General features: G+C 57.5%; 1 protein-coding gene across 5 annotated transcripts in view; it reads left to right on the top strand.

Annotated features, from left to right (window-relative positions):
* Positions 1 to 27,304, top strand: part of PTPRN2 (protein tyrosine phosphatase receptor type N2) — an 809,741-nt gene that overhangs the window by 767,558 nt on the left and 14,879 nt on the right. For all 5 annotated transcript variants that reach the window (XM_045496335.1, XM_045496337.1, XM_045496333.1 and 2 more), the window contains 5 exons: positions 5,258 to 5,335; positions 15,671 to 15,790; positions 16,792 to 16,958; positions 23,313 to 23,366; positions 24,747 to 24,811. In XM_045496335.1, the coding sequence (XP_045352291.1) occupies positions 5,258 to 5,335; positions 15,671 to 15,790; positions 16,792 to 16,958; positions 23,313 to 23,366; positions 24,747 to 24,811 (484 nt within the window). The remainder of the gene's footprint in view (positions 1 to 5,257; positions 5,336 to 15,670; positions 15,791 to 16,791; positions 16,959 to 23,312; positions 23,367 to 24,746; positions 24,812 to 27,304) is intronic.

The raw sequence follows: 27,304 nt of genomic DNA, 5'->3' as shown, positions 1-27,304 counted from the left end.
AGATCTACAGTCGGTTGTGCCCCTCTCTCCCAGACCCGCTTGTTCCCTGTTTATTCAGGGGGAATGGACAACATTAGACCCACCGGCCCCTTGATAAAATGACGGAGGGCGCCGGGCAGGTGTGTGCGCAGGCTGGTCTCCGTGGGTGTTTCCAGGGCGGATCTACCCCTGAGGACGGGGAGCGAGTGCGGGGCTGCGCCTCCGAGGGCCGCGCTCTCTGCCTCTGAGACCACAGAAGCCCCTGGGGGAGACCCCCGACAGGCAGGCTCTCCAGCTCAGGGAGAGTCCCGGAAGCCCACACCTGGTGTGGGCCTCTCCCGTCACAGACGCTGTGGGAACAGTGCGGGGGTGGGGGGGCGAGCGAGGACAGACTAATCGATGCTCAGCCTGGCTTTTGATTCCAAAATCAAGCCAGAGCCCCATCGGTTTCCAGTCTCTCATTCTGTAGACAGAGAATCGTTTCTGGTGAGGTTGGGGACTCTAAGTGCCTGGACGTGGTGCCCTCGCGGGGGCCCGTGGTGACGGCGGCTCAGATCTGCCTGGAGAGCCGCGTCCTCCTGATGGGCTCCGTGTCCCGGGCGCAAACCACGTCACGGGGCCAGGAAGAGAAATAACGCAATTCTTTTCAGGTCTGAACGATGCGAGTCCAGAGTTGGGGCGTGCCCAGCTCCCCCCACTTCGACGGTTTCCAGCTTCCCGATGTGTGCGTACTTGAAGCTGAAGCGGGTTGCGGGAACCCGCTGCCCCCTGGACACCTGCAGCAGCGCTCCCGCGTTCCGGCCTCCCCGGGCCTACCGGGCGGGGCCTGGTCCGAAGGCGACGCCCGAGAGAGAGGGATTTAAGGCCTCGTTTATGTTTCCCTTTTATCTCGTGCCACAATTCTTTCTCTTTTTCTAACTCGGGCGCTAAGAAAGAAGCAGGGAACCTCTTCTTCCTGAAGCAGCCGGAGGACGGTGACAATGAGCTTCTGAGCAGCGGTTGGATGCAAAGCTAACAGTCCCAGCCCCAGAAGACCCTGGCCGTGCGGAAGAGAAGTAGCAGAACTGCATCTGTCACGTCTGTGCTTGGCCTCGTCAAATGCCAGGGAAGTCCTCGGCTCGTAAATAACGTGCAGTCTTCGCTTTGAGATCAGAGGTCAGGAAAGTAAACGGGAACCCTGTTTTCCTGCTCAGCACGGCGGAGGGACGCCCACCAGCCCCGCCTGAGAGCGCCGCGTGGCTGCGCCTGGGACGCGGACTGACTCTGGGCAGTAACGCCCGTTTGCTCGAAACTGCACGCAAACTTCTTTACGGGAACGGGTCTGCAATTCCCCAAACTTGAAGCTAAACTTGCTTTCATTCCACTCTTTATCGAGGGAGAAAAAACCTGTTCAAGTTTTAATTCAGAATGCACAGAACGAATACAGGTACGCACGGACGCCTCGGGAAAGGAGGGCTGGTCAGATGTCCTGAATGTCATAAGAAATCGGCCAAATGTGGGAGCCAGCTGTCTGGCTCTCAGAAAATACCCACGAGCAAACATCCATGTGTGTCTGTTGTAGCCTATAATTTACTTAAATCTCAACTCAGACAAATAAAATATGAAAATAACTTCAGCTCCTAAGTCAGCCTCCCTCACATCGATTTCCGAAGCTCCCGTTTCTCGGTAAATTCTCCCATGAACGCTAAGTGTCGGGAAAAGTGGCTCGAAAACTCAGGTTTGATATCTGCTTGTTTCTAAGAAAATGTTCTGTGAAGTTTGCTCGAAGTGTCAGAACAGATGCAGGGGCAGGTGGGTAGGCATTCAGAAAGAAAACACGCGTGCATACTCTCCGAGATCTCAGAGTAGAGGCGCGGCCCCGCACCCCTCCCGGGTCGTGGGGTCAGGGTGAAGGCAAGGCCCCGTGGGCGCAGGAGCAGGGCTGGCGCCCCCCCACCCCCCAACTGAAAGACACATCGGCGTGCAGACGGCCGGTTTCTTCCCCGGTGCTCTTGGAGGCTTCAGGACGTGGGCCCCTGGTCTTGACAGGCTGAATGCTTGGGTTTAACAATCTGTTCTGCTTGCACTACTGGAGGAATTATTGCTGAGTTTTTAATGCACGTTAGAGTTTTGAAAACGACTCACACCTTGTTAAAAACTGCCATTCCGCGGCTTCTGGCAGGTGGCGAGGTGTGTTTTCTGGTACGTCGTACCTGTGCATATAGAAATTCATAGCGATACACCCTTCCGGCTCCCCGCCTCCTTTGGTGTCTTCGTAAGAATCAGCCAGCCACGTGGATAAGGGATTCAACACAAACAAACGGTTTTCCTCTCTCTGGGGAAAAAAACAGACAGGAAAAGCAAAATCGTGCTGTTGATTATACTTGGGACCTGGCACCCTGTGGCCCTCACTTAACATGCAGTCACTCGGCGTTAAGTCACGTTTGATTGGACGCTTCTGTCAGGCGGTCCACGAAGGAGAAGGCCACCCGGGGGCGTGGGGCATACACGCACGGGCTCTCACTGATCGTCTCAGGTGGCCGCCAGGACACCCACACAGGCACGCACGTGGAATCCCGGAAGGAACGGGCACGTGGAAGCCCTGGTGCAGACAGCCCTCCACCCGCCCCTCCCCCCCCCCCATTCCCCAGACGCCGGGACGGAGGCCAAGAGACGGGAGCTGACTCTCCACGGTCCCGGGGCTCGTGTTGGTGAACATCACAGACGTACAAGGAAACAGTACACGACAAAGGAAAGGAGGATAATGAGAGAGGATGGGGAGGAGACACGGCACAGACCGTAGGAAGCGGCAGGCGCCACGTTCACTCGCGCGCTGGGAACGGTGGCGGCAGACACGCGTCCACGTCCACGTGTTGGGGTCGCGGCCCGAGTTCCTGATGGAAAAGGCAGTGTTAGTAGAAACTTACTTGACTGCCTCTGCTCACACTTAACCTGCCTTGGAAATCTTAAATATAAAGCTTCTGTTCACTTGGTGAAATATTTGCTTTGCGTTCCTCAGTTAAAGACCGCCCACGACCATCAGGCGTTCTGTCGCCTGGTATTTGCCACGCGCACAACATGAGCGACGTGCTTCTGCCCAGAAGCATTTTCCGTTCAACAGAATGTGCACGGGATGAAGTCACTGTAATTGTCTTTGAGTCATTGTTGCGCTGATGACACATGTCGCCGCTCTGGGATCATTATGCTATTTACTGCCTCCCGAGTGGCGGCTACGTGACCGCCTCCGCGGCCCGAGCCGCGTCGTCCCTCGTCCGGGCGCCTGAGCGGCGGGGTGGACCACGGAGACCTGCCGTGGTAGGATGCCTCGTTTACGCTGCTGAAGCCCTGCTCAGGTTTTTACTCCTCGTCACAAATCTCTCACTTTGAAAGCAGCTAAGCCACTAGTTTGAACATAGTAACGACTTTTAAACGAGACGCTCTCTAAATTGCTGTGGGCAAAAAAGCGCGTTTGAAAAGGAGGTGGGTTTTACTTTTCTTGCAGAATCGTTTGCTGGGAAGGGATGGGGTTTTTGTAAATAGCTGTCACCCCCACAAGTGCATATTTTGAAAAAATCAACACTCCTTATTTCTGCTAAGCTTTTCTACTGAAACGTTTTCATTGGGGCTTGCGGAGAGAGTAACGTAATTTACCTGTATTGTGTGTGTCGTGGTGAATTTGAAAACGAGGTCCGGCTGTGACTGGGAATCACTCAACTGGAGGCAGAGAAAGACTTTCCTGCTCCCCAACCTCAGCCAGCGTCCCACTGTTGTCACGTGGGAATGACTCACGCCCCCCCCTTCCACGCGCGCGTAATTATTCGGTGCGCGTGCGCTCTCTCGTGCCAACGGCCGTCATTCCTGAAAGGCTGGAGGCGCGGATTCCCCGGACCGGGGTTCCGGGGACCGCGCCTCCCGCGGGCTGCTCTCCGAGCCCGGCACAGGGCCGTGTCTCAAGGTGGCTCTGGCCCGCACGCTGACGTCCTCGCGCGTTGCCACAGACGACGTGTGGTTGAAACTTCCTTTCTCGCTGTATTGGGAAGCGTATCCTTAATAACTGTCTTCGACTGCAGAGAATTTCGAATCCCTGATCAAACCCTGGCATCACAATAGTAAACTCTAGTGCCTGATGGGAAAGAATCAGGCACCGAGCGCGTCTGGAGGTGAACGGCCCGTCCGGGCCTCCGGGGGGGTCTCCCAGGTTCCTTCTGGAGGGCGTGGCGGGCAGGGCAGTCCTTGGGGACACGACGCTGATGCCCCCGTGCTCTGGGGCCAGGCGCGACCCCAAGGGGAAAGGGCCGTCCGCACAACAGCCCTCCGCCGGGCTTTGTTCCTCGACCCTCTGCCCCTTCTTTTCTTCTGCTCGGTCTTTGAATTAAATGTTGTAATTAAGGTACTTTGAGCCAGACTCCCTCTGTTGAGGCCAGCAGGCTGCACTCGGACGAATCCGCCGGCCAGAAGACCCACCACCGCATTCTGCTGTTTGTTTGGTGTCAGCCCCTTGCCTGGCACAGTAGGAATAGAATCGGAAATGAGCGGCTGGAAGGCTGGGCTGCGTGTCCCGGGGCGGGTCTGCCCGCGGTGCTCGCAGACCCCCCGGACGACTCAGTGTGCCGGAGCCCTTTCGGGGCCACAAAAACGAGCTCCCCACGAGAGGAGCCGACTCTTCCTGGGGGGCAAGGTGCACCTGTTCATCAGTTCTTGCTGGACCCGGGGCGGGGGGGGGGGGGTGGTTCGCGGGCTCCCCGCCCACCCAGAGCCTGGGCCTCCCCACTCCCAGCCCCGCACCTGTGGCTCTCACAGAGGGCATGCTGTGAGCCCTGCACGTGGCCTCCGGTGGGTGTGCAGGCTGCTCCCGCTGGCAGGTGGCCGGGGTGGAGGCCGCTCGGGCGACACGTGGCTGAGCTGCTCTGCCACGGTGGCATCCGTGGAGACGCTGCGGTGGTGACACCCCACGCTGTGCGCCCACCGCTGGCCTCCGGCCTCTCTGATCCGCCGTCCTCGTTCGGGCTCGTGCTGCTCTCCCATTACCTGCGTATCAGGCGTACGGAAGGCATCCCCACACCATCCCCAGGCTCCGAGCACGGGCCGCAAGGGCTCCCCCTAAACTCCAAGCGCTGGGGCGTCCCGGGGGACCCAAGGAAGACCAGCCTGCTTCTCTCGCCTCCGCACACGCCGTGTGTCGATGCGGCCCTGGGCGCGGGACGGGCCGCCTTCGCCTCCTCCGTAGCCGGTGCCTTACTTCCTGGGTTTTTTGCTAGCTTGGTAGCTAACCTTTGTTACTGTAATCCTATCTCTGCAGATGGACCATGACCCCAGGAACCCTGCCTACATCGCCACCCAGGGACCCCTGCCCGCCACCGTGGCCGACTTCTGGCAGGTGAGTCTCGTTTCATTAAGCCTTCCTTCTGAAAACCAGATCTTACGTGTCGATGGTGCGCAATGCCCTGGATCCCACGAAGCACACTTAAACGAGTTTAGAGGCGTTCATCAAGTGTTACCTGCTTTCAGAATTTAAATGAGTCTTTTAATGTTTTATTATCAGTCTTCTGGTTTCAAAACTTGAGGATACAAAATTCCCTTTGAGGGACTGAATGCTTTAAAGACTCTTACTTTGTTAACCCCCGTACAGTTGTATCTTATGAAACATGAAGAAATGGAATTAGTAAGCATTTAAATTGTTATAAGGTGTTCAATGTGCCTTCTTCTATCGTTCTCCTCTGATGAGGGTAGAAAATGGTGTTCAAATCATAGTTTGTCTCCCTCTAATGCATTTGAAAGGCCAGGCTGGTCTGTCTCCTTCCGCACGATCCTGACACCCAGCCAGGCCCAGGCGCTGAGAACCGCTGAGAGCCGGAGCCAGTGAGAGCAGGACCCGAGAGCAGGCGTCCTCCCCGGGCACCGGCCGGGCCGCAGGGCTCCCGTCCGGCGGAGGACGCGGTCGGGAGGGCGGTTCCACCAGCGCTGCGGCACGTACGTGGACGCAGCGGCTCGTAGGCCCAGGGCGGCAAGCCGTCCCCCCCACAGCAGCATGGCGACGCGCGAAGCCTGGGCTGTTTCGGATCCCGGTGGTGGCAGCAGCTCCTGAGGGCAAACGCGTCACCGGGCTGAGGGTCACTCAGCTGACCCGTGCCGCACGTGTCCTCTGCTCCTCGGAGGCTCCCGCTCCCGTCCCGACTTGCCCGTCAGCCCTCTCCGGCCTCTCCACCCGAAGGAGGGACCCGTCTCAGCAGCGGCTTTCTGCAAAGTCGGGACGGGTCCAGGGCCCGCAGGGGGCCGGCCGGCGGCCCCTGCCCTGTGAGCGTGTCGCTGCACGGGTACCACGGCCTCCCCGCCCCAGCAAGCGGAAACCCAGATTGGAGCACGTCTGCACGGCCCCGCCCTAGCGACCTTCACGCTACTGGAAAAAATAAAACACACCGGACCTCAGAGTCGTGGCGCCCAAACTTGTAACCGCGGCACAGAGCCCTCGAACTGCAGCGTTGGGAGGGGGCCCAGGAACCGGTCCCACCACCCACGAGATGCTGGATTTCCTCCACGTCACCCCGACAGCGGTCACGCAGCCTGAGCAGGGTGCCTCCCTGCACGGGGAGCTCAGTGCCCGCAGGCCGCCAGGTCCCGGCACAAGCGCTCAGGCAGGAACTTCGCGCCGGGGCCACGGGGGCCGCATGAGCCCGTGGGTCCCGGCTCTGCTCTTCCGGCGTGGCTGACGCTCCAAGGAGAACCCACTCGGTGCTGTTGCGCTGCGTGAGGTCCCCAGCTTCTTCCGCTCCGGAGAAAAGGACCTGGAAGGTTCTGAGGCTGCCGGCGGAATTCCCGTGTCTCTGCAGAAGCTCCACTTTGCCTTAACCGTTCTCCGAAACGTGCGTCTTTCCCCAGACACAGGCTGTTTCCTTTCTCCCGGCCGTTACCTCGCACGTGTGACACAGCTCTTGTGAACAGAATGGCCCCCGAGTGCTTGTGGCACTTCATGGCGGGAGTCATTGCTCAAGGCCACCGGCCACCTCCCACGGACCAGGCCGGGTGCTACCAGCCGTGTGTCTGGACACATAATCTTTGTGGTCCGCAGGACTCAGAGGCTCGTACTTCGCCCGCGGCCACGTGGCGTGGGAGTGGCGCTTCTCACAGAAGGCTGTGGTCGTTGGGGTGACTCGTTCCATGAGTATCTGCAGCCCCTAAGTTCTCGAGAGCGTGTGGGGGCCCGACACCCAAGAGATACGTTCGTGAGATGGAAGAAAACTTCTCTAAGTGAAGTAACGCCAGGAAACTAAGCATGAGACCACCCGAGACACACGGCGGCCGCCACGATCGCTCTGTCCGAGGAAACCCCAGCGTCCCTCAAAGTGGTACCAGGTCTCCCAGGACAGGCAGGCTTTGTGGCCGACGGGCTCGCCCCTCCGGGGACTGTTGGCCGCAACCGCACGTCGAAGCCGCTGACAAATCCTGTCCTGAAGAAGCCGGTTTCGCTCTGTCCCATCCGAACGCCCTTGACCGCGACGCCGTGGTCTTGAGGAAGCAGCAGAGGGAAGGGTGTCGGCACAACTTTTCCGTGGCCGCTCTGGCTGCTGTAACGAGGTGGCACAGAAGCTCCCGAGGCCGGAGGTCCGAATCCGGGCTTGCGCCTCCGCGGCTGGCTTCCGGTCGCGGCACTGCTCATGGACGCACCGCTCCCGCCGCGGAGGCTCGCGGGCATACCGCTCGGTGTGGACGGCCGGTGGACGCACCGCTCCCGCCTCTGCCTGCATCCGCACGGTGACTGCCCACGGGGTGTCTGTTCTGTGAGCAAACTTCCCTCCTAGAAGGTCGCGGTCGTTAGACTCAGGGTCCATTCTGACCGGTGTGGCCGCCTCTGCAGAGGCCCGGTTTCCAGAGAAGGTCACGTTCACACAGGCTGTTCACACGCACAGGTGTGTGTGACCTTTGGGGGACACGGTTCCACCCGTGACAGCGGCATCAGTCGAGCACCAGGTACCGAGCTGCTGTGACAGACACACGGCCACCGAGGGAATCCAGAGAGAGGCCGCCGGGCGGGTGGGGCAGAGGAGGAGGGTGGGCGGGAAGGGCAGTGAGGGCAAGGGCAGGTCGTCATCGGGGGACGAGAGCCAGTTCCAGCACGCCCAGAAACGTGGAGGCTTCTGGTGCGTCTACATCAACGTCTGGGAAGGAGCCAACACCTGGAGTGGGCACAGCCTTTGACGGCCCGCAGGCACCCGGCTGCTCTGGTGTCTGTGATCCGTGCCGGGAGAGACATGGGGTCAGGAGGGCAGGGAAGGAGAAGGCGATGAAGGCCCATCGTCCATAGGTCTGGCCCCTGAGGTGGGAACGCGTGTCTTCACCTGGGAGGACGTCCCCCTACGTGTAACAGGGCCTACACGGCTGCTCTGAGAGAAAGACACACACACACACACACACACACACACACACACACACACACGTGTGCAAAGGGAACGTTTAAGTCCAAGTTAACGTAAGGAAAGGAGTGGGAAGAGAGAATAACACTAATTGAGCGCTTACTGTTTGCTAGACCCTGGGCAGGTGCTTCAGATGTGACTTCAGTCAACGCCCCTATCGACCAAGGACGAACTTGAGCCCCTGGCGTCCCCCTCATGTGAGGTTGGAGGGGGTCAGGTCCAGGGAGGGTGGGCAGCAGGGCAGCGTGAGGGTGGTTGGAGTTCACTGGGGATAGTTTGGGTTTGGGAAGATGGCCCGTTCTGGGGCCGGTGACGTGACGGTCGCACAGGAACGTGAGTGTGCCCAACGCCCCTTAACCGTGCGCCTAAAATGTCTACGAAGGTACGTCGTGTGTTGTATTTCACCACAGAGAAAGTCGTGACCCCCATCCTACCAGAAGGCTGATGTCCGGGGTGGGGGGGGTCTACATGACCTCCCCAAATCCACACGGCCAGCCGGAGGCCGGGCACGTGTTAACCCAGAGCTGTGAGATTCGGACGCTTCTTACGACCCGCGCTCCTTACAAAGAAGAAGGTGCAGGGGCGGGGAGGGCGTTACTCATCGCGGTCCGTAAATAGAAAAGAAGGGAAAGCAGTCTGACCGTGGAGACTCCGCGTTCACAGAGTAAACGCCCTGCTCGGAGCCGTTGTGCCACTCTTCCCCAGGCCGAGTCCGCGAAGCTGGTGTTCCTCACACACGTGTAGGTGTGTCCCAGAGCTCGCCGGGCGCGGGGTTTCCCTGCAGGGAAGTGAGCTCCGCACCTGCCGGGGTGGCGACCACCGCGCCAGCCATCTCCAAAGGAGCATCAGGGCAGCTTTCCTGGAGAAGGGACATCTCTGAGACGTGAGCTGGGGAGTCGTGGGCCTGGCCGGGCAGCAGGAGGAAGGGCGCCCCCGGGGAATTTGGCCAGTCCTTGTCATCCTGGCCACGGGCGGCTGCTCTCTCTCCGAAGCGGCGTCCCCGCTCCGGCTGGCCCCGACGCGGCCCCTCACCGCCACCCTGTCCTCAGGGGAGGAGGCGGCTGCCCGCCATCTCTCGTCTCGTGTCTTGGGGGGACGCTGGCAGAGCCGCGTGCTGTCCGCGAGGCAGCTTCCGCGTGTGCCCACCCCCCGCCCTGGTGTGGGGTGCCTGGGAGGCGTGGTGGTCGTCCGCCAGGAGTTCGGGCACGTGAGGACCGTTTCCCGGTGTGAACGTACTCCAGCATGCGCAAAGCCCCCGGACGCGGGTCGCGGCAGCGCCCCCGCCCCAGGAGTCGGGATGGTCCCCGTGGTAGGTGGACTGCTCTCGCTCCCCGTTCACCACGGGGCGGCCCCGCCGAGAGGACGCTCGTGCGTTTCTAGCCGTGCCCGCCCTGCCTGACAAGCGAGCCCCTTCAGAGGGAAGCCGAGGCCGGCGGGACCCGCTCGGGGCAGCGGGAGTTCAGCGGGTGCCCGGTGAGCGTCAACACGCTTGCCGTTACCATTTCAGCAAGAAAAACAGCCTGCGGTCCCGTTGGGTCGTCCGCTCTCTGAAGACTTTCTGCTGTAAAGTCTTAGCTGGGGAAGCACGCCTTCTCCTTTCCAGAAGCGATGGGCTGGGTTTAAATAGTGTTTTTATCTTTGGGTGTCTCTCGATCACGGTTCTTACGGTGGCCAAGAAAAAACCCTGAGCCAGCTCCGAGAGGGGAGCCAAAGAACGCACACGTTCTCCCTTCCAAGTTCGTTGTGCATGGGGGCGGGCGGGGGCAGGACAAGAACACCGGAAGAAGAGTCGGACAAAGCCCGGAGGCTGGATGGGCCAAGGACCGAGTCTGCTGTGTGTCTGCCCTGCTCTCGCGGCCCAGGTCTGGCGGGGGTGAGAGGGCAGGTGGTCCCATCATTGTTCTGAGAGACAGAGCGCGAGCAGGGGAGGGGCAGAGGGACAGGGAGAGGGACAGAGAGAATCCCAAGCGGGCTGCACACCGTCAGCACAGAGCCTGACGTGGGGCTCGATCCCACACACCGTGAGATCATGACGTGAGCCACTATCGAGAGTCAGCCACTTAACCGACTGAGCCCCCAGGCGCCCCTCAAATATTCAGTCTTGTTGAATTTCCTGCACCTAAACTCATAACCCTTTAAAGATAGAAGAAAACTTTTGTCATGCTGCCGTACTTAAAGTTGGGGTGGAAATCCCTGCTCTGCAGGGGAGTCCGCGGTTATGCTTGGGGAGCACCGCCACGGAGAGTGTGGGTGTCCTCTTGCCAAACTTCGAACTCAGGCCTCGGTGAAAAACACACAACCTGAGTTTCTTTCTCAGCTGATATCATGGATCACAGCAGAAAACGTGCTCGCTATTGCGCTCGTAAGTGTCTTACTGGTTCCCTTGTCCCCTTCCTTCCTCCCTCCCTTCCTGTCTCCTTCCTTCCTTCGTCCTTCCCTCCTTTCTTTTCCTTCCTTCCTTCCTCTCTTCCTTCTTCCCTTCTTTCTTTCCTCCTTCCTTCTTCCTTCTTTCTTTTCCTTCCTTCCTTCCTTCCTTCTTCCTTCCCTCCTTTCTTGTCCTTCCTTCCTTCTTTCTTCCTTCTTCCTTCCTCCCTTCTTTCTTTCTTCCTTCCTTCCTTCCTTCTCCTCATCTGCCTTCACCCCCCCTTCCCTTCCTCCTCCTCCTCTGGGATGCACAACTGGATCTGATGCATTGATATCAGGTTCCCATCTTGAAAAGAAAAATGGCCACCAGAGCAGGGCGTTTTTACCTAGGATACAATATGTCAGGTGCATATTTAACCTGAAAGGTGAAGCAGGCTGGGGACTGTGAACGGTCCTAAGCGGTGACAGGTCCCTGAGGTGCGGTAACGTCCTATGCAGGCAGATCCCTGTGGTGAATACCGCCACAGGGACTGCTCACAGGTTGGATTAAAACGTCCCATGCGGAGCTCTGGAAACTGCCGAATGACAGGCGCTCACACCCAGCCGCGTCCCATCTGCTGGACGACGAAACGGGCCGCCGCGTCTTCTGAAGAGGGCTCTTTCTTGCCGGGGCAAAACTATTCCGGAGGCGGGGGCTGCTGTGTACAGAAGATCGCGTGGTGGCCGTGACTGGTTTGGGCTCAGGACCCGCCTTCACGGCCGCCAGGCACGCTTCCTGCCCACCTGCCCCTGCCGCGTTCCGCGGCCACCGCCAGCACCGCGGGCAGCGTCGCCTTCCGCTGCCCCGCCGCTTTATCTCAAAGGGAAGCCCACGCGGACACATTTGTTTACTAAGAGGCAGGTCAGCTGGGGGTGCTGTGAGTCGTGCAGAAGACATAACGGTACTACCCGTCACCTGCCCAGATCACCGTCTCCAAAGTGCACGCTTCGACACCGAGCCCGGGACTGCAGGGCAGAAACAGAACTGGAAGGCTTAACACCACGTCGCTGAGGCCTGGGTTCTGGGCAGGGGGGTCTCCTCTGCCAGAGGTGTTACGGACACTTGGGGGTTCTTTCTTGTTTGATCTATTTGAGACCACAGCAGAGCTGACGTCCGTGAGCTCACAAGGAGTGAAATGCACGTGCTGCTAAGCCTCAAAAACTGACTCCTTATTATTTAAAAATGTGAGTCAGCCTCCTTCCTCGTTGCCAGACTTAAGATTACCTCCGTTCCACCCACGAAAGCAAGTACCGCCGAAACGAACCGCGCGGTCAGGATTGCAGGGGTGTGGAGCCCACTCCGGGGAGAGCCGTCTACTTCGTACCAGCTGCTCCGACATGAGTGCAAACGGTCTATGGGCTGTAAAAAAAATAAAAAATAAAGGAGCTCTTTTGTATGTTAAGCGGGTCCTGGGACAGGCATGGCTTTGACAGCATTCTTCTTTGAGTTATCTCTTTTCACAGAAATACTCAAATGACGTCTTTTATACACACGTATTGTTTTCCACCAAGCATCCGCTCTAACACATCACCGTCCCAGCCGCTGCGGAGGGTAGGGGCGTCAGGCAGCCCAGTGTCTAGGCTCCTCGCAGATGCCAGTCTGGTGGGAGAAGGACGGGAGCTCGTGATAAGGGTGATACAGGGTGGAGAGGGACACATCACAAGAGATCTAGGTAGAGGAAGGAGAAAGTTGAGTCTGGAGGAACGGGGTCCCTGGCAGACGGCGCGGCCTGGGCGTCTGCTGTTTGGGGCGGGCCACTGTCTAATCAGGTCTCGGCGGGGCTTCGAAAGAGTTTGGTTTGCTGAATGGTTAGTACCCGAAAAAGACTTCGGATGAAGGGACGCTACGGTTTCTTTGCACGTGCTCTAGCTAGGTTAGTGTATGCAGCTTAGAGCTGGCGTGCCCAACCCCGGGAAGGCCACGCACGGCAAGCACAAAGCGGAGCCTGGGGCTCGGGTCTGAGCTGCCGGAGGCCCGCTCCACGCGGAGTACAGGACAGCGCTATAAAGGTAGTCTCGTCCTTATGACTTTGTTAGTAGCATTTTTTTTTCCTCCAGCTTATTATGAGAACGTAGCAAATAACATATACGGCATATGAAATATGTGCTAACCAGCCGCTTATGTTATCGGTGAGACGCTCGGTAGTGAAGTTGTTCAGGGGCTAACGTATCCGTGTCTGGCCTACGGCAACAAGTGACCGCAAGCTGGGGGGCTGACAACAGGTGTATTCTCTGGGAGCCCTGGGGCCGTGCTGAGTGGCGAGAGGGGCGTCCTCCTTGCAGCGTCTCGCGGCCCCGCGCCGTCCGGGACCTGTGGCCACGTCACTCGGTCTCCGCCTCCTTCGTGACGTGGCTTCCCCTGCTATCTGCTGTGTCTGCTCTCACGTGGGGTTTCTCTCTTCTTATAAGGACCCTGTCATGGTGGATTAGAGCCTGTCCTGTTCTTGGACGCTTAACAGAAGAGTGCTAGAAATCACCGCGTGTGGCCCTGACCCGGTCAGCTCACTCGCTCGGCAAACTGCCTGTTTCAGGACGCCTCCAAGACTCGGTGGGGCCCCTGAGCCGACGGCAGCTTCCTGGAGGAGAAACTCCCCCTGGAGTTGGGCGCTGCCCCCACGAAAACCAGGCCAAGGGAGGGGAAATGGTGGAAGCTGTCCCTGGTTATAAGCGGAACCTGAGTTAGCTGGAACTTCCCCTGGTGCCTTGTCTCCCGGCGGAGTCCACGTGAACTTTCCGCAGCGTGCAGTGAGGGCCAGCCGCTTGGACTCGGCCGTGCCCGACCCCCGCGCACAGACAGGTGCAGGCCCCCCAAGCTGGCAGGCTCGGAGCCGCCACGGCCTCGTGATGTTGGCGCCCGAGCGGGCCGCCTGTTTGCTCGATTTAGTAAATTCCCCTCCCTGCTCTTACACACGGTGACCTAAAAAGAAATATGATCCCCAAGAGCGCCTTTGGGATTGTTTGTTTAAATTAAGTTTCATTTGGATTTAATCTTAAGCAAGTCTTCGGAGAGCCGGGCGGGCCCCTGAATGGAAGTGCCGAGTGCGGCCCAATGAGCGGGGGCCGCGCGGAGGGGAGGCCCCTCTCCAAATGAGGGCTTCCCAATGTCACACTTGGGTGGCACAAGTGGAGTGTTAGGTGATTAGTTTATGGTCTAGATCATTGTAGTTTTATTACACTCATAAAATCTGTGTTCCTCCTCATTTTCGTAATGGCCTCGATGAGCTTCTCCACCTTCTAAAGACACATTAAGTTGTCATGTGCCAGAAGGACCGATCCGGCGGGCAGGTCTGGGAGCCTGACGGCTGCGAGAAACACACACGGCTTGAGTTCTCGCCTCGTCGTGGGATTTGCACCAAAGACGTTGAAAGTGTACGGGCTTGGGCACAATTCATACTTCTCTGTGGGCGTTCTCGTGAACTCTTCAGCAGCTTCCGTTAAATGCTAACATAAACGATACACGATGAAGGGCCTTAAGCGGGATCCACGAGTCTTACCATGCGGGAATTTAATCCGTGTTGAAAGAAGAAAATATCGTAGACATGTCTGTTTTTAAAATGCAATTTAAAGGGGCGCCTGGGGGAGCTCAGTCAGTTGAGCGTCCGACTTCAGCTCAGGTCACGATCTCACGGTTCGTAAGTTCGAGCCCCGCGTCGGGCTCTGTGCTGACGGCTCGGAGCCTGGATCCTGCTTCGGATTCTGTGTCTCCCTCCCTCTCTGCCCCTTCTTGTCTCACACTCTCTCTCTCTCTCAAAATTAAACATTAAACAAAATTTTTTAAATAAAAGAAATAGGAGTTCTCTTATCTACTGAACCTACATCCAAATGCAGTCGCTTACAAATGTCTCTGTGACGTTAACACAACCCCCAGCAGGAAAAGCAGACTCCTCTCCACTCCGTAATTTAATGCTCATCAAAGTCTGCAGTGCTGGGCGCCTGGGTGGCTCAGTCGGTTAAGCGTCTGACTTTGGCTCGGGTCATAGCTCATGGTCTGTGGGTTCGAGCCCAACGTCGGGCTCTGTGCCGACAGCTCGGAGCCCGGAGCCTGCTTCGGATCCTGTGTCTCCCTCTCTCTCTGACCCTCCCCTGTTCATGCTCTGTCTCTCTCTCTCTCTCTGTCTCAAAAATAAATGTTAAAAAAAAATGTTTTTTTTAAAGTCTGCAGTGCTGCCTCAGCGTACCCCGTGGGATTAATGGTTTGGTAATTACGCTCCAAGTATTAACACACAGGGCCACAGCCACAAAGTCAGGAGCTGTGTTTGAGAAGTCCTCTGCCAGTTGTCCACGTTTCAGGGTCCATTCATCGCTTCACTCTGTCTCAGAGACGCCTTGTCGTGTGGCTGTCATGAATTATTAAATCAGTTTTGTTTTCGTTGAGCCGCACTGCCGTATTTTGTGTAAGTAAATGAAATCCCGGTGACCGCTTTCTGTAATGCGCAGAGCTGGCTTCTGGTGGGACAGGGGAAGAATGTCACGCAGAATCATGACAAAACCCGACTGTGTCAGCCAATCTCAGTGTGCACCACACAGAGGAGCGGACGTTTCCAGAGAGGTGTGCGTCCGCCTGCTCCTGGGGGGTGGGGGGGGGGGGGCCTTCAGACGCCATGGTGTCTGTTTCGTGTTGCGTTATGGGAAGTTCCCGTTACAGATCAAAAGTTGGGAGGCCAGACAGCTGAACGTGGATTTGAAGAGGTTTTAAGAGGCATGGAATGAGTCACTGGTTGTTTGGGGTTTTTTTTTTTTAAATAATTCACGGAACGTGGAAACCACGGGGCCATTTAGAGATGGTGTAAAAGTGTCCAGTCTGCGCACAGGGCGCATCTGGCCCGTGTATCTGAGCGGCGCGAGCGTTGCGTGGGGGATCGCTGGTCACACTGTGGCCGTGGGCCTTTCTCTGTGTGCAGATGGTGTGGGAGAGCGGCTGCGTGGTCATCGTCATGCTGACCTCCCTCTCGGAGAACGGCATCTGCCAATGCTGCCACTACTGGCCAGATGAAGGCTCCAGCCTCTACCACGTGTACGAGGTACTCCCCCAAGCGCCTGCCCGCAGGGCCCAGAGGAGCATGAGTCGCCGCCCGGTGGGAGCTCCCCCTTGGGAAGGCTGGTGGGTGGGCCAGGCGTCCCCAGGGCCCCGTGGTCCCCAGATACCCAGCCCCTCCCAACGGCCGTGGCCCCGCGGGTTCTGGCGTAGACGGCCCGGTCTTCGCCTTTAAAGTTTCGTGATTCCAAACCCAGACAGAGAGGACCAAAGAGTTACCTCCCGGGGAGGCCCGTTGAGCCAGGCCCCGAGGAACGAGGAACGGCGGGCAGGGCGGGGGGTGGGGGTTGTTTTAGGAAACACTCCCCTGCTGTTCTCACGGCTCAGTGGTCCCCGCCTGGCGTTCAGGGGCTTGTGTATGAGATTCGACCTTCCTTGAGGGCCGCCTGGCCACGAGCTTCTTTCTTTTGCTGGACTTTCTACCCACGTCAACGACGAACCAAGTGAACGCGGGCGGAGCAACTACTGCTATGCGCGTGCATGGTTTTGCGTTAAAATTGGAGCGCCAAAGCCCCACGGCGGAAGTGTGAAAATTAACCCTGAATCACGCGGCCGTGGCTTTTAGGGGGCTGAGAATGGGCTTGACCCTGAGAAGTGCCGGGTCACGGTTTCCGTGTGAACCCTCTGGGCTCCTCTCCGCCTGTCGGTGACACCACCGCGGTGAAATGTCAGCTCCGGTGGAACCCGTTGGTGTCTTGCCCGAAAGTACAGTTGTCCTTGAAGGTTTACACGGCTCAGAAATACAAAAGACAGAAGCTGGAATAGTTTTGAATCCAAACACAGTTTTCTAATTTGACTGATGCGTCTAGAGTTATCTTTTGCGTAAACCCTGTCACAATTGAGTCGGTGGGAGGGGCCGTGCAGCCCGCTGTCGGCCCGCGAGCTGCCCCCCTGGTGTTCGCCCTTGGCTCCTGCAAATCCCTCCGTGTTCAGACGATGATGCTTCACGTTCCCAATGCCCCCCCCCCCCCCGCCCGCCCCATCCAGGTGAACCTGGTCTCCGAGCACATCTGGTGTGAGGACTTCCTCGTGAGAAGCTTCTACCTGAAGAACCTGCAGACCAACGAGACGCGCACCATGACCCAGTTCCACTTCCTGAGCTGGCGCGACCGCGGGGTGCCCTCCTCCGCGAGGTCCCTCCTGGATTTCCGCAGGTACGACCGACGGTGCACCGGCGGGTTAACGCTCTCACAGTGCGGGCGTCAGGGAGGAGGGGACGCCGTGTGATAACCGGTCCCCTGCCTCCAAGAGGCCGTTTGCCGTGAGATACGCCACCTGTTATATATTTGCGTAGATTATAAATATACGATCGATCCTAGAACAACACGGGTTTGAGGCACCGAGCCTCACACACAGTTGAAAATCACATTTAACTTTTGACTCCCCTGAAACTTACCTGCTGACAGCCTGCTGTATACCGGAAGCCTTACCGGTGACCTAAAAAAGTCAGTTAACGCATATTTTGTATATCCTGTGTGTCACGCATGGCGTTCTTACAATGCAGTGCGCTGGAGAAAAGAAAACGTTATTGAGAAAATCGCCAGGAAGAGACAGTACGTGTTCAGTGCTGCCTTGTATTTATCGAAAAAAATCCACGCGTCAGTGGACCCGCACAGTTCAAGGCCATGCTGTTCCAGGATCAACTGTATTTATAGGATATATAGGAGAGGGGAGGGGAGGGAAATTATGTTAATGGTACGTATTAACCGCAAGATGTTTTCTGGTTTTAGAGGAGTCAAAATGGGGGACGAAGATACCTTAGAATTATGGAAATAAGGTGGTTATTTCTGACCAGATTCTCTAAGTGGTCGAGTCCTCAAGTCTGTGCCTCGCGGGGCACGGATGAGGAAAGGACAGGCTTATCTTGGAGACTCTCTGGTTGCACACGATGATGAGATGTGGCAAGGGTGGGCCCAGACTCTGCCCCGGATGACCTTGGACCTTGGCGGGGGAGCCTGGCTGGAATTAGCACGTGACCATGTGTATTTTAGTGCAGTTTGAAGCTGACGGTCTGGAAACATCCAGTCTTTGTTCCCGCCGCAGTCAGCCGGTCGCCCAGGGGGGTGTTGTTTTCAAGTGTGTTTATTGACCTGTTGGGATGAATGCTGGGAGCCATCTTCCAGGAAGAAATTGACGAGGCAAAAAAGGGAAAATGTCAGACGGAGGCTTTGATTGTCCATTGGATTCGGTGATGACGGTTGGTCAGCATTGGCTGTCGTGTGGCGGTACGTACACATCCGCCAAGGACAGGCAGGTGCTGAGCAACAGGCTGACCGCGCTCTCGGTTTCCCAGAGCCTCTCTTACGGGTCACTGATGGGGAAACCACCTGATACCAAAAGCAGACAAATGTCCAGAACAAGGCCTTAGGAAACAAGATGTGCCTTGACCCAGCCTCGTACACAGTCGTGAAGCGGTTTGTGTCTGAACGGTATTCATCCTTGAACGCACACTGTGTCACTCGAGAGAGCGGGGTTTCAGGCTCATCTCTGCGTTTCTTGAATTTCTGTGTGAGACATTCTCAAGGTTATTATGATGCTATTTCTTTTGCCTTTGAAAAGCAAAACAGATTTTTATTTGAATGGTTCTTTGGATCAAAGAGCATGTGAAACCTCGAGGAGAGACAAACCCTAGGCGTCACGGCCACGGTGCACACGCGGGGACCCGTCCCTGCTCCGTCACCTTGCCCAGAGAGGCGGAGCGCGCACCCCGCACCCAGTCCTGAACACAGCCCCAAAGCCCTGGTTCCACACAGCTCCTTCCCAGCCCATCCCAGTTTCCTGGCTATTTCATTCGTTGTCGTAATACAAATTTATTTCTGAAGACGTGCTACCTAAAAATCTTACCTAGGGCACACTTCCTAAGATAGAGTCTTCAAACAAGAGGCGTTACTGGCAACGTGGATGTGGCTACAAAGCTAGCCGTTCATCTTGACCCCCGTCTTTATGCTCATGCGGTGCGTTTGTACATATATGCATGTGGGCGCACGTGCGCGTCCATATCCATACGTGGGACTGACCAATACACAAGCAACCTCTGTGCTTATCACCTGTCATGAAGAGACACCGAGTCCCCAAGTTCCCTTTCCCCCAGAGGCTTAGGAGACACGGCTCCAGAAAGTTTCTGTTAACTTGAAATTTGCAAGTCTGTTCAAACATCAAGCTCCGCGGGCTTGCCTCATGTGGCACCAGCCCGCCTGTCGCGGACCAACCAGACAAAGGGCGTGAGCGGCCACGGTCTCGGGAGGGCCGCGCTCAGGCACGGACTGCCGCTTTGCGGTTTTCTGGGTAAAAGAGCCACCCAAAGTTCAGCCCTCGGCCAGGGGCGACGGCTTCTGAAGACACTGGTCACCTTACGCACAGGTCTCCTCCCGCCCCGCCCCGAACATTCGCCCAGCCTTCCCTCGCTCTGGCCAGTGTGTGCAGCAGGCACTGGGATGTGTAATTACTTCCTTCTGGAGCCCAGAGGGAGCGCATTTACACTTTAAAGAGAAGCTGCCAGAGCTGAGATCGTTAGCATCACGTGTGAGGGCTTTGCTTTTAAAAATTATCTCTCTCTCTCTCTCTGTCTGTCTCTCTCTCTGACTCTCTCACTTCTTGCTGTGTGCAGCGGCACTCAGACCCTTACTTTGCCAGCTAATGAGCGGTGGCCAGTGTCATTTTTGTGATGTTGCAGCTAGTAATATGAGCCCAGTTGCATAGTCACAAAAGTGATCATTGGAGGCTGTGACTCTGCTGCTGGGCAGTGTGGGGGGCCCCCTTCCTGAGCCTCTCACGACCTCTGACCTTTGCTCGCTGTGGGTTGCATGCGGCTCCTTGTCACTCAGCGACCCGTGGGTCGGTTTGTATTACTAATCGTTCTTTCTCAGTGAATGCTCCTGTTGAAATATATCTAACCTCCATTTTTCTCCATATTTGCAACCGTTGGCTTGCTGATGATTTGTTCTAATCGAGTGACACAGGACAGCTGTGTGTTGCCCACCTTCATGAATAATCTGCATCTGTATCTTGGGTCAACCAGGTGAACACTTTTGTTGACGATGTGATGCTCCTGCCCTTCTATTTGTGATGTTTTACGTTGTGACGGTACAAGCACGTGACTCTCTGTCAACGAAATTCTCAGCCACGCGGGCACATTGTTTGCACACCGCGCGTCTCCTCGATTGCCCGTGGCCCTTTGTGGATAGGTTTGGCAGGGGGCGGGGCTAAACGTGGAGACTACAATGACAGCGAAGCCTTCGTGGGCCACACCAGGCGGCCGGTCGCAGCGCGCTGGAGAGAGAAATGTTTTAAATACTCTGTGAAGTCAGAACGGAGACTGCGGGAATTCGGAAGCAAGCTGCCCTCGTAGGTGCCGGGAATTCCTTTTTCGCCACTTTTCTTTGCCGAGGGGGCCGTGCTTACTGCGCTCTGCCGGAAGCGAGGCTGACCAGCTGCGAGTGGGACACTCCGGTCCCGCGATTCCTTCCGGTGATGGTTTTCTGAAACCAGTACGCTTACTGTTTCTTTCTTTCTTTAATGTACTATTTTTGTACTTGGCCCCCTCAGGAAAGATGACCAAAACCTGTGATTGACCAGGGTGTGAACGTGCAGACGTTGGGTTAGTCTTTACAAGCACAGACTGGACAGCCCAGTACGAAGTATAACAGAATGTTGGAGGTTCACATCTAAAGAGATTCAGCGACCGAGAGATTTCTAGGAAAAGGCCTACAAAAATAAAGCCGTCCTAGATCTAATCTGACTCTGAGCTTGCTACATTCTACACATGTACACACATATACACACACACACACACACAGAGTACACACTGTGCACACATGCACACGCAGGGCACACACACACATGCACACAGTGCATACACACTCACAGAGCATACACACACTTGCACACGCAGGGCGCATGTGCACATAGTGCATACACACACATGCACACGGTGCATATGCAGGGCACATGCACACACAGTATGTACACACTTGCACATGCAGGGCACACACACATGCTCACACACAGTGCATACACACATGCACACGCAGGGCACATGCACACACAGTATGTTCACACATGCACACGCAGGGCACACACACGCACACAGTGTGTACACACATGCACACACAGGGCGCACATGCACACAGTGCATACACACACATGCACACACACGTGCACAGAGCACGCACACACAGGCACACACAGGGTACATACACACATGCACAGAGCGTACACACATGCACACGCAGGACGCATGTGCACAATGCATACACACACATGCAAGGCACATGTGCACACACGCACACAGTGCATACACACACATGCACACGCAGGGCACGTGCCCGCACACACACACACACAGTGTGTACACACATATGCACATGCAGAGCTCACACACATGAACAGAGTGTGTACACACACATACACATGAAGGTCTCGCCCCACACACAGGGCAGGTGCACACGCACACACAGGGCACATGCACATACATAGTGCGTACACACATGTACATGCAAGGCGCTCGTGCACAGTACGTGCACACACATGCACGTAGGGTGGGTGCACACACATGCTCACATAATGCTTACACACACATGCACGCGCAGGGCCCGTGCACACACACAGTGTGTACACACAGGTGCACACAGGGCACACGCACACACGCATGCATGCAGGGCGGGTGCACACACATGCACACACAGTGCATACGCTCATGCACACGCAGGGCACGTGCACACACACAGCCTCAGATGAGCTGGCAGACCTCACGTTGCTCACATTTGAGGCACATCTTGGGGTCTGGCATGTACTTTGTCAAACCTAAAGCTCTGTTGACCTTACGACCCAAGTCAAGGATGGGAGTTTTAAGATGCAGACCACCTCCACTTCCGGTTTTAAGTTACCACTTTAATGAACGTGATGCTGGGTGTTCATCTCGACCACGTTGAGTTTATGAGACACTTACGGTCTTGGCCGGAACTGACCACCCAAGACCAGGAGCCTCTCGCTCCACCGCCTGAGCCGGGCGGGCGCCCCGAGAATGGAAAGTTTTAGTAGGAGAAGGTAGTGGGTCTATTTTTCAATCTGTTTTATTCTCAAGGGCCCACGAACTCTGAGGGCACCGTGGCACACTTGCTCGATCTCGATGAGCTCACGTGTGCTTCCTTCACCGTCCCGCTCCACCCCGGCGTTAACGCGCGCCTCGAGAGCGAGCCGGAGCTCCAGCAGAGGTGGCCACCGCGCAGCCTGTTTCACCCGTGTTGGTGGGTCTTCTCGTTTTTAAGACTTCCGGTGGCCTGCCAACTTCAAATGCTGCCGGAGGCGGCCCGAGGGGCGTGGGGGTGGCCCCGTCGCAGGGCACATCACCTGACGCCTGGGCTCCCCTCGTGCTGTTCGGCGGGGCGTGTGGGCCTCACTCCGTTCACTCGTAGAGGAGATGGAGAGGACCAGCTTTGTGCTTGGGGGGAAGGTACCGCCGGGCGCCCGGGCCAGCCGCCTGCCCCCAGCGCCCCCTCCGTCTCCACGTCCAGGGGTTTGAAGCCAGGCCATCCGCTGAGAGAACACGCACTTCCCACCGACCGTCTCTGTGCCGGGCAGGCCGGCCTCCGCAGAGAAATGCGGCGTTTTCCTGTTTCCGGTGCGAGGGAAAAGATGCTTTTTTTGCACCGGTTTTCTTTTCTCTCTCTTTTTTTAATTTTGCCCGTGTCATACATTGTAGAAATTCACACAGAGCAGTTTCGAGCACAGCCCCCTGACGCGTTTGGCTCATTTACTTTGCTCTATTCAGAACTATTTTACTGAGAAGTTTCACGTACTTTGTAAGCAAGTTTAGTGGTTTCACTGACTTCCAACACGTTTGGAGCTTACACAGTGAATTTTAAATCAGCCCTCTGTTTCGATTTAGGGGCTGGGTCACGAGATAATCTAAGCTCCTTGTTAATTTTCATAAATCCTGGCCTAGAATCTGCACAGCGAAGTCGTTTGTCAGCATGTTCAAATGTGTACAAAGGAAGGACTTGTCTCTGATGTAAGCTCAGGTTTCTGTGGAAGGAAGAAGCCCGGACCCACCGGACGGACCAGAAGGGACCTTAAGCTGCTCTTTTGAGACAATACTCCTATCACATTCCGATAGGACATCTAGGACGTAAGGAACTTGGAGCAATACATCGCAGACCTCGGCGGTTCTAGCAGAGTCTAGATGCCCGCGTCACAACAAAGAGTCAGGCTGAGCGGAGCGGCAGACGTGGGGGCGGGGTGGGGGCGGGGCAGGCCAAAGGCCGAGCCCCCCGGGGTCTGGCTTGTCCAGGTGACAATGTGAGAGTTGTTCTTAAAGCTCTGGTTCATAACTTAACACCGACAAGGAAAATGAATCTCTGAAAACGTGTGTGTGATTCTGACTTGGTGACACAGGCCGTGGTAAACGGTGCCAAAGATGGGCCCCGTGACTCCGGCTTGGGAGTTACTTTGCGAGGCGGGAGACGGGAGTCGTGGTGCGTAACCGTGATTTCTGTCTCTTTTTGTTTCAGAAAAGTAAACAAGTGCTACAGGGGCCGTTCTTGTCCAATAATTGTTCACTGCAGGCAAGTACAAGTTCTCACGTGGATGACACGCGCTCGCCACCTCAGAAGGCAGCCACAGTGAGGCGTGCAAGGGGAACTCTCTATCTGCACGATAAGTACATCTAACTGGCGCTCCTGAAGGGAGCCAGAGATACAAACTGAACCCTCTAGGCCCTCGAGCTAAATGCTGCCGTGTGTTTCTCGCACTGCCACCCGAGCGAGCCGCACGTGGCCCGCTCTTCCCCGCGAGCCGCCGGGCGTCCCGCACCCGGTCTCCGGCGGCCTGGGCCCCGCCGCCCTAGTTTTTCTTCAGCCCTCGTGGCTCTCGCACAAACCCCGAGGCGGTGTCTGTGGTCCGTGGCCTTGTCTTGGCCACCAGTTCACGAGGTGTGGAGCCAAGCTGCTGAGAAACGCTTGGGGCCCGTTAGGAGCAGGGACAGACTCCGTCGTGACCGGAGGGACGGCCGCCCCCAGTTGGTTACGTGAGTCTGGCCTGTGGGCAAAACCCAGACGGGCTGCACTCACCCTGGTAAGTAGAGGCACTCAGACGCCCGTGTGAGGGCGCCCTCGCGCCCTGGGCTTCACATCCACCCGGGTCTGGCGAAGAGCCGTGCTCTGTTGCGTAGAACGTTCCTTTCTGCTGGGCCAAAATGGAAATACGTCTCCAAAGATCAGACGCCCAGACGGTCTGATCGGCCGACAAGTGTGCACGCCTCCGTGTGGGTGTCTGACCGTGTGTCAGTGTGTGTGCTGCGTAACCACGCGCGTGTAACCGTGTGTGTCTGCGTCGGGTGCCCGGTAGCTGCACGGGTCCGCGTGCTTCCGCGCGGGTCTGTGCGGGACCAGTGGGGGCTGCGCCGTGGGTCCGTCAGAGAGCGGAAGGGAACGGCCCGGAGGCACGGGTGTCCCGGGCGGCGGGTGGACGGCTTGGAAGGCGCCTGTCGGTGTCAGGGCGGCCGTGGCCCCTCGGCTCTGGGAGGAAAGAGGAAGACGGGAGCAAATCCACGCAGGCACCTTAGCTAATCCCTGCTACGAGGGTGGGGGGGCTCCCGCCCTCCTTTTCCTCCTCCTCCTCCCTTCCCTCCCCCTCCTTTCCCTCCTCCCTCCCCCCTCCTCCTCCTCCCTCCTCTCCTACTCTCCTCCTTATCCTTTCTCCCCTCCCCCATCCCTTCCTCCCCCCTCCTCCTCCCTCCCTCCTCCCCTGCCCCTCCCCCCCTCCCCTCTTCCACCCAGCGATGCCTCCTCACCCCGCTTTCTTCCGCTTTCTCTCAAATTCACAGCCTCCCTCTCCCCACACGACTCCCCTTAAACGCAGAGGGCAATCGGCTGTCTGCTGGCTTTGGTGGGCGCGGGGTTCACGTGGCCCCGGCCGCGTTCTCACCTCTCCCCTTCCGTTGGCAGCGACGGCGCGGGCAGGAGCGGCACCTACGTCCTGATCGACATGGTTCTCAACAAGATGGCCAAAGGTGAGGTTCCGAGCGAGCGAGCGAGCGGGCTGCTTTGTTGGGGCCGAGGCGGGCCGGCGTTGCCGTGGCAACCTCAGGGTAATGCTCTCGGCGGCCTCGGAGGAAATTAGCCGCTCGTTGTCCCTTCCCCGGATCACGTGAAAGCTGTCTGCAGCGCGCACGGTGTTTCTGTGGCTCTTCCCTTGCCGCCGGTGTCGGGCGCGGGGCTGGGCGCACGGCGGGTGCCGGGTAAGCGCCTGCTGAACGTGCTATGATGAGCGCGATCGAGGCGAAGACGCCGCTTGGACCTTTAAACGCAGTTCGTAGTATCCTTCAAGTGTTGGCATAAACCGTACCTGCAGAGTACAGCGTCGGTCACTCCAGACTCCGCTACGCCTCTGGGGGTGACTGCGGTCGCCCGACCCCGTCTCATCTCAGATAAAACCCGGAACGCCCCTTGTTCGACGTACCTGCACCTACGCGGCCTCTCCTCCTGCTCTCTTCCTCCAAATGCGGCACCGGACTTGCACCCCGAGCGCCCCACGGCGACAAGGCACAGGGGCACCAACAGTGCCCGAGAGCAGGGGCCATGGGGAGAGCGCCCCCCCCCCCCTTGGGACTGGGCGGACCACGGGAGCAGGACGTAAGCCCCGGCCCCTTGGCTCCCGTGGACGTGTGGGCGCTGAGCTGGTCTGCAGCACCCACAACGTAGTCTCGGGAAGAAACCCATGAGGGGTCTCCTTAGGGACCAGGGAGCGAGCTCCACAGTCACGTTCGGGGAAACCCCCGTGTCGGACCCACCTCTTGGACAGTCACTCGCAAGTCGCCATGGCAACCCAGGATCCTGCCGCACGGCCCAAGCTGCTCTGAGAAAACACCGCTTTCCCCGTGGTGCCCATGCACGACCCACGGGTCCCGGAAGGAGGTGGGGACGCCTCCCGTCTCTCTCACCCGTGAACCAAACGGTCCCTCCGTCTACACACACACTCGCACGTGTGTCCTCGCAGACAGGCCCCGCCTTCCAGAACGTCCTTTGCCCAGAAGCAGGAGCAGATTGTAGAAATGAGGTTCAGTGGCGCCTGGGGGGCTCAGTCTGTTAAGTGTCCGACTTCAGCTCAGGTCGTGATCTCGCGGTTCGTGAGTTCGAGCCCCCACGTTGGGCTCCGAGCTGACGGCTCGGAGCCTGGAGCCCGCTTCGGATTCTGTGTCTCCCTCTCGCCCCTCCCCTGCTCACACTCTGTCTCTCTCCCAAAAATGAACAAACATCCAAACAGCTTTTTAATAATTCAAAAAAAGAAAACAATTTCAATACATTTTCACGCCGATGCTGGCAACTCTAAAATAAGCATTTTCCTTACTCCACTTTCTTGTGGTTAAAAAAAAGAGAAACGGAGCCCGTCTCCAGACCAAGGATACGGGTGTGTGGATGAGCCCACAGGCCGCTGTTTCACACGTAGAGACTAGCGCGTGAGGCATCTCTGCTGGTACAACCTGCTCCCGGAGGACCAGGACTGAACCCGGCTGCACACCCCACACCCTGCCGGACGTCCACGGCTTCCTGGCCGGACGCCGGAGGGAGAACGAGATCGGCTTTGTGCCGCCAGATATTATTTCAAGCGCCCGAAATTAGCTGAGTGCTGGCCACGCGCAAACAAAGAGACTGACGCAAAAAACACAAAAGGTCTGACACTGGTGAAGACGTATTTTGGTTTTAGAGCGTAACGTGATCCTAATCTTTTTAGTTAAAAGTTTCCTGTCCGCTAATGCTACTGTGTCTTATCAAACACATCCTTTCGTTTGCAAACTTGCAACTATGGGGAGCTCGGAGCTCTAGCAGAATTTCTGTTTCCTCCCTGGTACCTGCCCTCCCTTCTCGGCCTGCTGCACACGTAATGCTTGCCTCGTGTTAAATCAGAATTCCTCCTGAAGGAGCCCGACCGGCGCTCGTGTTCGAGATGCCTCCCGTGTGGGTTCGCGCCAGGGTGGACCCCCGCTCGCCCAGAGGCACGGGGCGGATGCCACACTTTCCCAGTGCTGGGGGGGTCACCGGGGTGTCTTGCAAGGGGGTGCGGCACAGCCGGATGCTGCGAGGTGCAGTCGCTGCTTCGCGAGAGACAGCTGTGGACGAGAATGTTCCTGCCTGACGAGCCGGCCGGGGGCGGGGTGCCGGCATTGTCCGAGCCCCAGCCCGCATTGACCCGCTCTGCTGTGCCATGTAACGTCAAATCCCACGTCAAGTGTGGGCGGCCGTCGACAATGGAGCCCAGCCATGGGGAACCGGCCAGAGAGGGCCGCCCCAGGCCCTGGCCCATCGGTCACCCCCCCTCCCCGTTCTGTTCTTGACCTGCTCCCCTCTGCCCGGGGAGGGGGCGTGCGGTGTGAAATCCCCTGACCTGGGGCCTGGGCCTCGGTCTCAGGAGAGATCAAAGGGCAGGACGGCCCCTCGCCGGCCAAGTGGGTCTTTCCCAGGCCGCCACACTGCGCCCCCGCCCCCGGTTTTGTTCTGGGACAAGC

This window comes from Leopardus geoffroyi, chromosome A2, assembly GCF_018350155.1.
Source record: "Leopardus geoffroyi isolate Oge1 chromosome A2, O.geoffroyi_Oge1_pat1.0, whole genome shotgun sequence".
In the NCBI taxonomy this organism is placed as follows: domain Eukaryota; kingdom Metazoa; phylum Chordata; class Mammalia; order Carnivora; family Felidae; genus Leopardus; species Leopardus geoffroyi.
This window is presented reverse-complemented; position numbering and strand designations above follow the sequence as displayed.